At 53.1% G+C, this 13723-nt stretch overlaps 1 protein-coding gene across 22 annotated transcripts in view; it reads left to right on the top strand.

Moving 5' to 3' along the window:
- Positions 1 to 13723, top strand: part of WDR27 (WD repeat domain 27) — a 171957-nt gene that overhangs the window by 38349 nt on the left and 119885 nt on the right. For 19 of the 22 annotated variants that reach the window (XM_027552077.1, XM_027552087.1, XM_027552074.1 and 16 more), the window contains 5 exons: positions 1648 to 1769; positions 2724 to 2857; positions 3687 to 3830; positions 5733 to 5830; positions 7147 to 7268. In XM_027552077.1, coding sequence (XP_027407878.1) covers positions 1648 to 1769; positions 2724 to 2857; positions 3687 to 3830; positions 5733 to 5830; positions 7147 to 7268 — 620 coding nt within the window. Of the gene's footprint in view, positions 1 to 1647; positions 1770 to 2723; positions 2858 to 3686; positions 3831 to 4042; positions 4146 to 4306; positions 4470 to 5732; positions 5831 to 7146; positions 7269 to 13723 lie in introns of those variants that run through there. The other 3 variants (XM_027552082.1, XM_027552081.1, XM_027552090.1) reach the window with 2 other exon arrangements.

The raw sequence follows: 13723 nt of genomic DNA, 5'->3' as shown, positions 1-13723 counted from the left end.
GCCCCTTCCAGGGTCCTTCCTGTTGGTGGGCACCTGCAGCCTGGTTCCCGACCTCCACCACTGCTCCTGTGGTCCTGGGGCGGGGCTGGGGTCAGGGTTGTGTGTCCTGGGGGGAGGCTGGGGTCGGGGTTGTGTGTCCTGTGGGGAGGCTGGGGTCAGGGCGGGAGGGGGCAGCCTCCTGACCTATCTGCTACCGGAGAGGGGCGGTGCTCGTTACCGGTGGGGGTGTGGGGGGACCGGAAGCAGGGGTCTGCTCAGCCGTGGGCGAGGCGAGGGAGCCTCTCTGAATCCGCCTTACGTGGCCTTGAGGCCTTTGGCCACCTGGGGAGGTGGTGGCCCACGCAGCCTTGTTTGAGGCCGGAGGAAGGGGAGCTGCTCGGCATGAGCTGATGCATCTGGAGCTCGGTGTGTCCAGCTCCCGCCCATCCACGCGGGCCTGGCTCTGGCTCCGCAGGAGCTCCCGGGAGCCGGCAGCAGAGGGCAGCAAAGCCCTTTCTGGTGTTTCTCCGCTCGGTTGGTCCTGGCTCTCCGTTTTCTCCGGGTTGTGTTTACACTTGTCCAAGTAGATGGTGTCCCTACTTGCTGTGGGCTCTCTGACCAGGGTGATGCAGTGATGCTACACCTCTCTGTCCAATCTCAGGTTCCCGAGTGTGGTTCACACGCTAAGCCCTGGGTGCGTGCGGACGTCCGGGGTGAGCTTGCCAAGACAAGAGTGTCCCCTTGTCGGCTCTTCTTTCTCTGCAGTTTGTCACAGAGCATCCGACACGGGAAGTCCCGTGGGCTGGATCGCGGGTGCAGGGGTGGAGTGTGGAGCCCGCCCCGGGGCAGCGCAGGGCTCAGAGGTGCAGCCTTACTCAGCAGGAGGCATCGCTGGTTTTCTCGCCCGCGTGCGCACACCATGGCCCGTGGACAGCCCGGCCCGGCCTTCTTGGTTCTGAATCTCCTCTGGGTTCTGAATCTCCTCTCGCAGGACCGCGGTTTTCTCTTCCCGAGCTCCCAAGTATCCGCCTCCGAGAACCCTTCCCTGCACGGGCTCCTCCACTTCTGAGTGGCTGTAGGGGCGGTCCTGAGTGATTCTAAGGTTGCTTCACGGCCGCGATGGCCTTTCTCAGGAGTCGTGAGGGCAAAGCGGGTCCAAAAATCAGGTCGTGTGTGGGTTCAGAGCCGGGGGTGGCTGAAGCCAAGTGGAGAGGGCAGGGCTTGGCCGGTGGGTGGGGGGAGTCGGAGGGGCCAAGACAGAATCCGCCACGGATCCTGACGCTTCATCGGGACCGAGTGGACCAGCCGGGCAGCGGGTGCCAGGCCGGCAGGGGCCGGGGACCCCCCATGAGCGGCTGTGGTGTTGCCCCTGGTACCTCCTGATCTTGGCAGTGTTTCCTCTCCCTTCCTGAGCACCCGCTTATTCCCCGGGAAAGGACGGGACGGGCTAAGTGATAAGCGGTCCGTTATCTGCAGTCTAATTGCTCAGACACTGTAACCGTCGGCCAGTGTCATCGTCTAACACCTTCTTCGCAAACAGGTCCACTGCCTTGGGCGTCGGCTCGCTGGGGCGCTTGGCTGGGAGACACCTCCGCGTCACTCCCTTCTGGACGTGGCGTCTCTGCTGCTCTAGGGGGCTCAAGGCCGTTCTTCCTGCTCTGCCCTCAGGTCACGACGGGGCGGTGAGCAGCGTGTGCTGGAGCCACGACGGCCGCTGGGTGCTGTCCGCCTCCCAGGACGGGACGCTGCGGGTGTGGTCGGTGCGCAGCCGGAAGCCGGCGCTGCGTCTGGTAACCCGGCCCGGGGCGCAGAAGGCAGGCGGTGGGGGCCCCGCCCAGCTTCTCCTGCGCAGTGTCCGGCACCACCCAGGGGGCGGGGGCAGGAGGGCAGCACAGTGTGTTCACACGGACGCGTGACACGCGCAGCACACACAGACAGACGCGCACACATATGCGCGTACAGTTAAAAAAGCCTGACATTTGTATGGTCTGAAAATGGCAGAACAATAGTAAAATATGGGAATAATTTAAATGTAAAAATAAATGTGATTCTATAGTAGAGGCGATAATAATGCCCACAGGACACTATGTGGGGGAAGTGTGTTTTGGGGAGAAAAATGCCTTATTTTGGTGATCTCATGGGAGACCGTTTGGAACAGAGGGAAGGGAATCAGGACGACGGGTAGGGGGACAGGTGACGCGGCTCAGTTACCAGGCTCCTCCCTGACAGGAAGTGGATTCGAGGACGCGGTTAGCACCCCTCCTGTGAGTCTTGTAAAAGGAGACTGAGTCCTGGGGCGCTGTTCGAGGAAGGCTGGTCACTCCCAGGACAGCGGGTGAGGCCGAGGGGAGAGCGGGGGTTGGCCCTGGGGCCGAGAGTCTTGTCGAATTCTGCGCCCTGCACGGGCTGGGCCGTGTCATCGGAAGAGCAGACGCTCAGAACTAGGTTTAAAGCAGGTGAAGAACTGTGGCTTCAAGGTGTGTGCTGGCATGCTTCAATGTCCTTTCATTTCAGAGTTTTTAAATGGCCGGAATTCCAAACGCTCACCACAGTAAAATTTAATTACGTAGTATCGTTTACGGAATCAGGAAGAAGGACCGAAGGTTGTACGTTGGTCCTACCAAGAGGCGTTCGGTACCTTTAGAATAAGTGGACGTTGTGTTAGGATGAGCGGTTCCATGTTTATAGCAGTAGAGGTTTTACTGACACTTATTTATTAGTGGCGATGACTGATTCCACTGCAGGGCAAAGACACGTTCCCTACGCCTGTCCAGTCCGCGCAGTTTTATTACATCGACGCGTTTGTCTTGTCGTCCTCGGGCCCCGAGGTCCAGCTGCTCAAGCATCACATCGACGCCAGCAATGACGACTTACGAAGGTAGCGCCCCCTGCGGTCGGGGACGCTGCGTCTCAGCCGCGCGTCGGGTGTAAGTAACTGGTCCAAAGCGTCATCACACCCTCCTGTGATCGGAAGTCCCTTCTCCGCGTGTAGAGCTTCCCTGGGGGCCAGGCCTGGGCCTCGGGGGACTCACCAGTGCCCGGGACTCAGGAAAGGGGGCCACTGCCCTGGTTCAGCAACATGATTAACACGTGTTGTATGTGAGATTATTACCGTTTATAGTAAATTGAGGTGGTTGCAGTGGTCAAGAATCAACCTGCCAAGGCAGGAGATAGGAATTCCATCCATGGTTTGGGAAGATTCCCTGGAGAAGGACATAGCTACCCACTCCAGTATCCTTGCCTGGAAAATTCCATGGACAGAGGAGCTTGGTGGGCTACAGTCCATGGGGTAGCAGAGGGTCTGATACGACTGAGTGATTGAGCACACGTGCGTGGAACATTTCATACGCATCCACAGATGCACGTGTGTGTGGTCTGCCGGGGCACACCTGACGTTGGCAGACATTAATGCTTGGCTGTCTTTGTTTTCAAAGCGTTTAAGAAAATGAAACCTGCAGAGAGAACCAGAGGCCTCCCCTCTGAGCCCCGCCCCTCTGTAGCCTCCCGAGACCCATGTGCTCGCGCCCCTCCCCTGGTCTCTAGCTGCTGCCCGCCCAGGCGTCTGTGCGGTTTGGTGGGCGGCTCACGTGTGACACACCTTTGATCACCACCATGCTCACGAAAGCGGCTGCTCCCTGTGGGTTTACCCGTCGGGATGTGCCGGGCGACAGGAGGCTGCCTACCTGTCGGGATGTGCCCGGCGACAGGAGGCTGCCTACCTTTCGGGATGTGCCAGGCAACAGGAGGTTGCCACAGCTCTTCCTGGTTCCCGCATATGGACACATCGCTTGTTCCAGTGGGACCGCCCTGAGCTTCCCTGCACACGTCTGGCGGTGGGCCTGGAGGGCCAGGTGGGCGTTTCTGGACTCCCTTCTCCGGCCACCCTCAGGGGGGCGCATGTGGTGCCCAGCAGCGTGGTGGTGGGCCCGCACTGCTCTGAAGGTGGTGCCTGCCGTCTCCCCTGTCCTGCGTCCTGTAGAGCGGGGGCCTGTCAGCCAGCTCCCTTCCTGTAGCTGACCAGCTTCTCGCTGTGTTCACACTGTGATGTTGGTGTTTCCACCAGGTCCTGCCCACCACCCTCTTCTGGGTGGCTCCGTCCCACTGCTTGTCACTCTGCAGAACAAGGTGGCTGCTGTAGCTGCAGGCATCACGTCTGTGTTTCCATGGCAAGATGAAAGGGAGGCCTGTTTAGGCCTGCATGCCTCAGGGCCCCAGGAGCACCCTGGTTGTTGGGTGGGGCTGGTCTCATGGACAAGCTGTTTGCCTCTCGTCTTGGCCCCCTCCCACTTCCCTCACCTCTGACCCAGAGTCCCCGTGGTGCTGACAGACTCACCTTGATGGGCACATGCCAGCCTCCAGCACTGGGGACTCGCACAGAGGCACCTTCTCCATGAGGCACTCCCGGGCTTCCCCCACTGCAGGGGTGTCTGCACCCCCTCTGCTCACGTGACTCTTCTCTCTGAGACCCTTTCTGGGCTGTCCTGTCCACAGTAAGTCTCTGCTATCACCTCTTCAGCCGTCCTGCTGTGTGGCTTTGGGCAGTCTCTCAGCAGGACACACGGGGGGTTATGAAATCTCTGCTGATCATTAAGCTTCATTCCCAAACTTCCCCTGAGGCTTGGCCTGGCTTGTCCCGAGTCTGCATATGGCCTATTCTCCCGGGACGTGAGGCCTGTCCCTGCCCCCCAAGTCACCCCTCTGGGTACTACTTTGTGGCTGGCTCTGCATCAGACCCCTGCCCAGCAGTTACCTCTCTGTGGACGGGATGGGCTGACAACCAGTTTCATCTGCACCTCAAGTGTCTGAGAGGTTTGGACACTGAGCCCTAGTGGCTTTGGCCGTTGCCCACCTGTACATCACTTTGCCAACAAAGGTCTGTCTAGTCAAAGTCATGGTTTTTTCAGTCATCATGTATGGATGTGAGAGTGGACCGTAAAGAGGGCACAGTGCCAAAGAATTGACGGAACTGTGATGTTGGAGAAGACTCCTGAAAGTCCCTTGGACTGCAAGGAGATCAAACCAGTCAGTCTTAAGGGAAATCAACCCTGAATATTTGTTGGAAGGACTGATGCTGAAGCTGAAGCTCCAGTATTTTGGCTATCTGATGTGAAGAGCCGACTCACTGGAAAAGTCTCTGATACTGGGAAAGATTGAGGGCAGAAGGAGAAGAGGGCATCAGAGGATGAGGTGGTTGGATGGCATCACAGATGCAATGGACATGAACTTGGGCAAACTTCAGGAGTTGATGATGGACAGGGAAGCCTGGGGTGCTGCAGTCCATGGGGTCACAAAGAGTCAGACATGACTGGGCAGCTGAACAGCAACAACAGATAACTTGTAGCTCACTGAATGTCTTAAGCATGTAGGGCTTCCCTGGTGGCTCAGATTGTAAAGAATCTGCCTGTAATGCAGGAGACCCAGGTTTGATCTGTGGAGTCTTGCTAAGTATACACAATTATTTTAAAATTAAGAGAAAAGTTTGTTTTCTCATATATAGGGATGAATTCCACTTGGCTATGTATATAGTAATATTTTTCATGAAGTTTTACTAAAGGAAAAGCTAGAATTACCTAAAGAATAACTTAGGTAGTCAACCTGCTACCTAATAAAATTTATTTATTATTAATATTTATTAATGAAATATGATTGTTAATATTGACATGAAAACTTTTATTTTCAAGTTTTTGAAGGTAGAATCTTGGGTTGTGGCAAAAGGGGAACAAGGGGATAGATGGTCCTCCACCCTCTCGCAGGTACAGACAGAAGAGCTGGTGCACGCCCGTGTGCAGGCTGCTCACGACCAACGCCACGGAGATCACCAGCTTGTCTGCAGTGAACGATTTCCACTCCTGTATCCTTTCTCCTGCTGTGAGTCTGATGTTTTCACATCCTGACCATCATCCTTCTGGCAAAGGCTTGTGCTGAGGGTCCAGGCTCCAGGCTTGGGCTGAGCACTCAGACCTCCTGGAGCTCAGGGGCCTTCATGTAATGGCTTCATCTCAATAATGAAAAGAGACCCAGAGGGAAAGGGAAGCTGGAGGTGGGGCGCCTGTGAGGTAGAGCAGAGTGACGGGACCTGAGATTTCTGGTCTGCTCGCGTCTTGAGTAACAGTAGTTCAATGCATTTAGACAGGACACAGCTACACTGAGCACGTGCATCCTTTGATGAACTGACCGGTGTACCCCATCTCATGTGGAAGATGGCAAAGTTACAGCAGTGCTGTTGACAACAAATCGATCCCAGAATGTTAAGTTTTGAGTGTTTGTGGTTACATCATCATTTTAAATTAAAGAGCATTGACTTTATTTAGAAACAAAGCTCTGATCTTTAGGGAGACATCTTATAAACTTTTATTCAAAGGCCTAAGATTCTTTTGAAAAGTTTTATTCTTTCAATTTCAGAACGACTGATACAGGGTATTAGAGGTTCTAGTATATTTTAATTAGAAAGGTAATTTTTTTATGCTAGAACCTTTTGCTAAAAACACAGAAACACTTAGCAGAAATGTGTTGTTCTGATTATTCCCTGTCCTTGAGGGAGGATCCCTGAGTATTCTGGCTTTAGCATTGGGTTTATTATTAGACCTAGTACTTTTTCTATTCTGTACTTTTCTAGCACATATACATTTTGTGTTTTGGCTGCACCACGTGGCAGGTGAGAGCTCAGTTCCCTGACCTGGGATTGAACCCATGATCCCTGCAGTGGAAGTGTGGCGTCTTAACCACTGGGCTGCCAACTTAGCCACTGTCCCTCCTGGTCCACGTGGAGGAAGTGGCCTTGCCGTGTGCTTCGTTCAAGGCTTGTCCTCCATGCAGGCAGCCTGACCTGGTGGGAGGGGGCGCCGTTCACTTCCACGGCCTCCCCATCTAATCTCTGGCTCAGACCCTCTTCAAGCTCGGTGCCTACATGCAGGACGGCCATTCCGCCTCTTGATTTGGGTGTTTCCTGACATCTCAAACCTTGCTTAACTCTCAGGGGACCTAGGCCTCCCGCATGGAAATCCACATGCCTGGCCTCCCCATCCTCCCAGCAGCTCTGGCCACACACCCGGGATCAGGTGGGGAGCGGGCTGTGGTCAGGACTGTCCTGTGGAGCCTCAGGAGATTGCAGCTGGTCACCTGTCCGTGCAACCTTCTGCCGAGAGAAGTTCCCTAACCGAGCCCCAGACATCGTGCTTGCTGCTGGGCGGAACCGGACCTTGGAGGTTTTCGACCTCAACGTGGGCTGCAGTGCGGCTGTCATCACGGGAGCCCATTCTCGGCCCGTCCACCAGATCTGTCAAAATAAAGTGAGTGACCTTCTGACCGCGCACAGCCTTTGTAAACTTTGCGTTTAAGTGTTTAACAAACTTACGATGCAATCTTATAGCAGTTTGCTGCCAAAAGCAGCCGTGATTTCTTATTGGCCGTGAAGCTATTGTAAGCCTTGATGTTGGATGTTAGAAGGCATTTGGATGCTGTGAAGAATGTGGATGTTTGTACCTTTGTCTTTGATGATTCTGTGGTCCCAGTTTTTGATTTTACCACTTTCAAATGAAAATGGTCCCATTTTCATTTACCACTCGGCGGTGGTTTTGGGCGTTGGCAGCGCTGGGTAGATTCTGCAGGGACGTGAAGCAGCCTTGTGGGTTCACGGGTCTCTGTCGGGTGCAGCTGGTCTGTATCAACAGAGGAAGAGTTCAAAATAACACACAACTGGGCGTTGAAGGTCAGGGACTGAGGAGGTGGCCATTCTGATGAATTCATTGTCTCACAGTTTAGTTCAAAAGATGCTTTGTTGCTTAAAAGAACAACAAAGAGACTTGTGAACAGAACTTTTGTTTTCAGGACTACAACTTTGATTTTTAATAGATTTGTAATTGCTTTCCAAGTTAAGGGTTTACTTTATAATGCCTGCAGAAATATGCATTATGGTTCAAGGATATTCTCCTTTTTTAAGTGAAGTCTTACTAAATTGCTCAAAGAAGACTCTTATCCACAGTTTAAGGTGTTATTCAGGTTTAAGTTTCCATGTGACAGTGTGTGTGGACAGCGTGTGTGGTCAGATAGTCGGTGAGGTTCTGTAAGTGGCTGAGTGGGAGGAGAGCGCAGATCCAGGGCCGTGGAGCTGAATTCTCTCAAACGGACTTTGTTTGGTGTTGTCCTGGGGGAGTGAGAGCTGGGGGTGCTGGACCCAGAGTCAGACTGTGTTGGGGGCAGTGGGAGACCCCTGATGCGAGGGCAGTGGCCTGAGGCCCCGCGTCGGAGCCCTGGGAGGTCCGTCTGGACAGCCCGTCCACATGGCCGCAGCCAGAGTCCGGGCTCCTGGCCTTGGCGGGCAGTGGCTGGGGGCTGAGGAGGGGAGGAGCCGCCTCCACCGGGAGGCGAGCGTCCGCTCCTCCCGGGGGACGCCTGGTCTTGGACCGGAGCCTCGAGGCTCAGACTGGGTCCTACCTGGACCTTTCCCGCAGTTTACCCTTCGGGGGCTCATTGAGGAGGACATTTCCAATCAAGAGGAGGCTTTTCTGGTTTGTATGATGTTTTCAGCTTGCTGAGTTATTGAAGCAAAGATTATTTTCTTGCACCTTTTTTTGGGGAACAGACTCTTAACTGCATAAAAAACAGCAAAAATATTTTAAACAGTGTGCTCCCGCAGACGAATGGAGGCACCCTCTGAAGAACGCAGTGACGTCATGGCACTGCTGACATAGCAGCCCGGACCCCGCGGAGGCGTCAGGCCGTGCGGCGTGATGACGCCCCCTGCCGGCGCGGCTCCTGGGAGGGCTGTGGGTGTGTGTGTGTCTTTTACGGCCGGGATGCGGTTTGCGTTTGGGATCCCTGATCTCACGCTGCTGATTTCAGAGTAAGATCTGCCAAGGTGGCATTCCAGATTGATTATTAGACCTGGTAGAGTCCTGGACTTTTCAGTGAATTTGATAATAGACTCATATATCTTTTCCACTATAAATCCATTATAAATCCTATTTTCTTTTTTGCATGTTTTAATCTTTCTTTCTGGAGTTTATCATACAGCCTTAAAAACTTGGTTGAAAGTTGGTATGTTAGAGATCAGTATAAGGTTTTTCCTCAGTTTGGTTCCCAAAACTGTTTAAGTTGAGAAGGCAAAGTATAATTTTGGTGTTTTGATGCTCTTTTACTTATAACGTAAGGATAAAGCCTTGGCTTTAAAATAGTGGTAAAGACAATTCTTTTAAACTTAGCTAACTAGATTTTATCATATTTTCAGAGAAGTTATTTCATTTTGAAAGTAATAAGTTGCTATTTTGACTGATATCTTCCTCTCTGTTTCCATTTCATAAAAAGATATTTTAACCTTTTGCATATAATGCTTCCCTCTGTTATAAGGATTAAATACTATAATGTATATTAATTTCTTAGCATATGCTAAATTCACTAAATGGAAACTATTTTTAAAAATATAAATTTATGAGGGCTGGTGGACATTGCCTTAGAAAACTCTTAATCTTCATATGCAACTAATTTCACACAATTCCTTTGTTCCCATGAGTGTTAAGGAGAAACGTATAGAATTGTGCTTCCTGCAGTTGAAAGTCAGGCTGAATTATTACAGAAACGATGTCTGCTTTCAAAGAAACTGTGGCCGGCAAGGTGGGAGATGTGGGTGTGAGTTACGCTCACTCGTGCAAATCTGACTCTTGAAGCTCCATAAAGTGTGTCAGTCGCCCAGTCGTGTCTGACTCTTGCGACCCCATGGACTGTAGCCCAACAGGCTCCTGTGTCCCTGGGATTCTCCACGCAAGAATACTGGAGTGGGTTGCCATTCCGTTCTCCAAGGGGTCTGCCCAACCCAGGGATCGAACCTGGGTCTTCTGCATTGCAGGAGGTTCTTTACCGTCTAAGCCACCAGGTAAGTCCACTTAAGTTCAGTAAGGTGAGAGAAAAGAGTGCCCCTCCCAGCGATGAGAACAGGATGCTTGTGCTGTTCTGGAAGGTCGGAGCAGACGGCATTCAGCTGCAGCCACATGTCCTTCCACGTGGTCAGACAGAACTTAACTTTATGGGGCCTTTGATGGTGCAGGAAAGAGAGAAGCAGGTCGACCTGACTCCTGCCGGAGGGTCTGGACAGGTCCCTGCGTCTCAGGTTCCTCTGTTCCCAGACTGACTTGAATATAAAATCCCAGAAGGGGGTTAACACCACGAACACAAACCTCCAGAGGATGTAGGTGTGAGTCCAGCTCCCCGTCAGCCTTGGCCCCCGTCCACTCCTGCCTCTCCAGGAACCCTGCCCACCCAGCCTGCTGCTAAAATATACACCCCCAACCCGCGCCTGGCCTTCAGTTCCTCGGGGGCCCCGCTGACACTAACCCCCGACTCCATGTCCAGCCTTTGGGACCTCAGGGGCCCTGCTGCTTCCTAGATAGAGGCAGCTTTGCAGGTAGCCTCTGGCTCTGCTCGTGTTCATCTCTGCTTCTGTCGTCAGGGTGTGTGTGGACCCTCTGGTCTCGGGTGAGGGGGTGGGGCATCCGCGTGGCTGGGGCCGCTATCCTGCACGGCGGCACTGCTGTGGGATGCCCCACGCCAGGCAGCACAGACCTGGGGGTACTTGCAGCAGGGGGCTCGCCTGCTATCACCAGGGTCAGGCGTGTGCAGGTTTCCAGTCCTCAGTGTGCGTGTCCCCAGGGGCAGGTGTATACAGGTTCCTAGGCCTCAGTGTGCGTGGCCACAGGGGCAGGCGTGTGCAGGTTCCTAGTCTTCAGTGTGCGTGGCCACAGGGGCAGGCGTGTGCAGGCTCCTAAGCCTCAGTGTGCGTGTCCCCAGGGGCAGGTGTGTGCAGGCTCCTAGGCCTCAGTGTGCGTGTCCCCAGGGGCAGGCGTGTGCAGGTTCCTAGGCCTCAGTGTGCGTGTCCCCAGGGGCAGGCGTGTGCAGGCTCCTAGTCCTCAGTGTGCGTGTCCCCAGGGGCAGGCGTGTGCAGGTTCCTAGGCCTCAGTGTATATGTCCCCAGGGGCAGGCGTGTGCAGGTTCCTAGGCCTCAGTGTGCGTGTCCCCAGGGGCAGGTGTGTGCAGGCTCCTAGGCCTCAGTGTGAGTGTCCCCAGGGGCAGGCGTGTGCCGGCTCCTAGGCCTCAGTGTGAGTGTCCCCAGGGGCAGGCGTGTGCAGGTTCCTAGGCCTCAGTGTGCGTGTCCCCAGGGGCAGGCGTGTGCAGGTTCCTAGGCCTCAGTGTGCGTGTCCCCAGGGGCAGGCGTGTGCAGGCTCCTAGGCCTCAGTGTGTGTGTCCCCAGGGGCAGGCGTGTGCAGGTTCTGAGTCCTCAGTGTGAGTGTCCCCAGGGTCAGGCGTGTGCAGGCTCCTAGTCCTCAGTGTGCGTGTCCCCAGGGGCAGGTGTGTGCAGGTTTCCAGTCCTCAGTGTGTGTGTCCCCAGGGTCAGGTGTGTGCAGGCTCCTAGTCCTCAGTGGCATGTGCAGGTTCCTAGGCCTCAGTGTGCGTGTCCCCAGGGGCAGGCGTGTGCAGGCTCCTAGGCCTCAGTGTGCATGTCCCCAGGGGCAGGTTCCTCTGGCTCCTGTGCCTGTGGGGTTGGTCCCAGTCGCTGTCCCCCAGGCTCAGTGGAGCAGAGGGCTCTGGGCCCCCAGCCAGGCCACACGAGGTTTCCTCCCCGGGCGCCTGGGAGCCGGTCAGTCCTGAGCTGTCCGCCGTGTCGTGGTGGGGCTGGGGAAGCAGGCACAGCAGCCTGCGCTGTGCGGTCGGATGAGAGGCATTAGGTTGGGAAGGGAGTTCTGAGGGGTTTGGTGGGAAAAGAACTGGTTTTACTTCCTTAAAATAAACATCTGAACGGTATATGATGGGATGAAAAGATGAGGGTATAAGTTTAGAGGTTTACCCCATGGCTTAATAGCTTTCTTAAACTTCCCTGACATTTCTGTTCAGTTATGCAGTGGGCATCAAAGTGTTCTGACTTAACAGAGCCCTGCAGGAACTGTTGTCCTGCAAGTCCAAGTTCAGGGGAAGCAGAAGTCACAATTGGCCCAAAAGTCCCATTTCCACTCGGATAAAAAATATGTCGTTTCTGATTTCCTTTCGGCTTGGTGACAAGTGCAGCCTCATCGGCAGGTGCCGCTGGAGCTCTTTGTGAGCGTCTGGGTTCCTGTCGTGACCTCTTCTGAGGATCACCGCAGCAGTCTCGTGTTGCACAAGCAGAACTGAACTCATTTTACCTCCAGTCACAAAAATGAGGGCCTTGTCTTCCTATTTTTGAAGTCCATTTTATATCATTAAATGGCTTATTTTTAGAATGAAAGTGCATACGTATTTTTTATTATTTATTGATATCTTTAAGAATCACAGCAGATGTCTTTTTTTATATATATTAAAAAAAACCTTATTGGCTATTACTCTTTTTTGTGTCTGAAAGAGATACTTGGATTTTTTTGTGATGTAAGTCTGTAATGTGCATGCATGCTCAGCCTCTTCAGTCGTGTCCAACTCTTTGCGACCCCATAGACTGTAGCCTGCCAGGCTCCTGTGTCCATGAGATTTCCTAGCCGAGAATACTGGAGTGCGTGTGCTAAGTCACTTCAATCGTATCCACCTTTTTTCGACCCCATGGATTGTAGTCCTCCAGGCTTCTCTGTCCGTTGGATTCTCCAGGCAAGACTACTGGAGTGGGTAGCCTTTCCCTCATCCAGGGGATCTTTCCAACCCAGGGATTGAACCCAGGTCTCCTGCATTGCATGCGGATTATTTACAGCTGAATCATCAGGGGCGCCCAAATGTATAATCAGTCAGTTCAGTTCAGTTGCTCGGTCATGTCCAACTCTTTGCAACCCCATGAATTGCAGCACACCAGGCCTCCCTGTCCATCACCAACTCCCAGAGTTCACTGAGACCCACATCCATCGAGTCAGTGATGCCATCCAGCCATCTCATCCTCCGTCGTCCCCTTCTCCTCCTGCCCCCAATCCCTCCCAGCATCAGAGTCTTTTCCAATGAGTCAACTCTTCACATGAGGTGGCCAAAGTACTAGAGTTTTAGCTTCAGCATCATTCTTTCCAAAGAAATCCCAGGGCTGATCTCCTTCAGAATGGACTGGTTGGATCTCCTTGCAGTCCAAGGGACTCTCAAGAGTCTTCTCCAACACCACAGTTCAAAAGCATCAATTCTTCGGCGCTCAGCCTTCTTCACAGTCCAACTCTCACATCCTTACATGACCACTGGAAAAACCATAGCCTTGACTAGACGAACCTTTGTTGGCAAAGTAATGTCTCTGCTTTTGAATATGCCATCTAGGTTGGTCATAACTTTCCTTCCAAGGAGTAAGCGTCTTTTAATTTCATGGCTGCAGTCACCATCTGCAGTGATTTTGGAGCCCAAAAAATAAAGTCTGACACTGTTTCCACTGTTTCCCCATCTATTTCCCATGAAGTGGTGGGACCGGATGCCATGATCTTCATTTTCTGAATGTTGAGCTTTAAGCCAACTTTTTCACTCTCCACTTTCACTTTCATCAAGAGGCTTTTGAGTTCCTCTTCACTTTCTGCCATAAGGGTGGTGTCATCTGCATATCTGAGGTTATTGAGATTTCTCCCAGCAATCTTGATTCCAGCTTGTGTTTCTTCCAGTCCAGCGTTTTTCATAATGTACTCTGCATCTAAGTTAAATAAGCAGGGTGACAATATACAGCCTTGACGAACTCCTTTTCCTATTTGGAACCAGTCTGTTGTTCCATGTCCAGTTCTAACTGTTGCTTCCTGACCTGCATACACATTTCTCAAGAGGCAGGTCAGGTGCTCTG

The sequence above is a fragment of the Bos indicus x Bos taurus genome, chromosome 9, assembly GCF_003369695.1.
Source record: "Bos indicus x Bos taurus breed Angus x Brahman F1 hybrid chromosome 9, Bos_hybrid_MaternalHap_v2.0, whole genome shotgun sequence".
NCBI lineage: Eukaryota > Metazoa > Chordata > Mammalia > Artiodactyla > Bovidae > Bos > Bos indicus x Bos taurus.
This window is presented reverse-complemented; position numbering and strand designations above follow the sequence as displayed.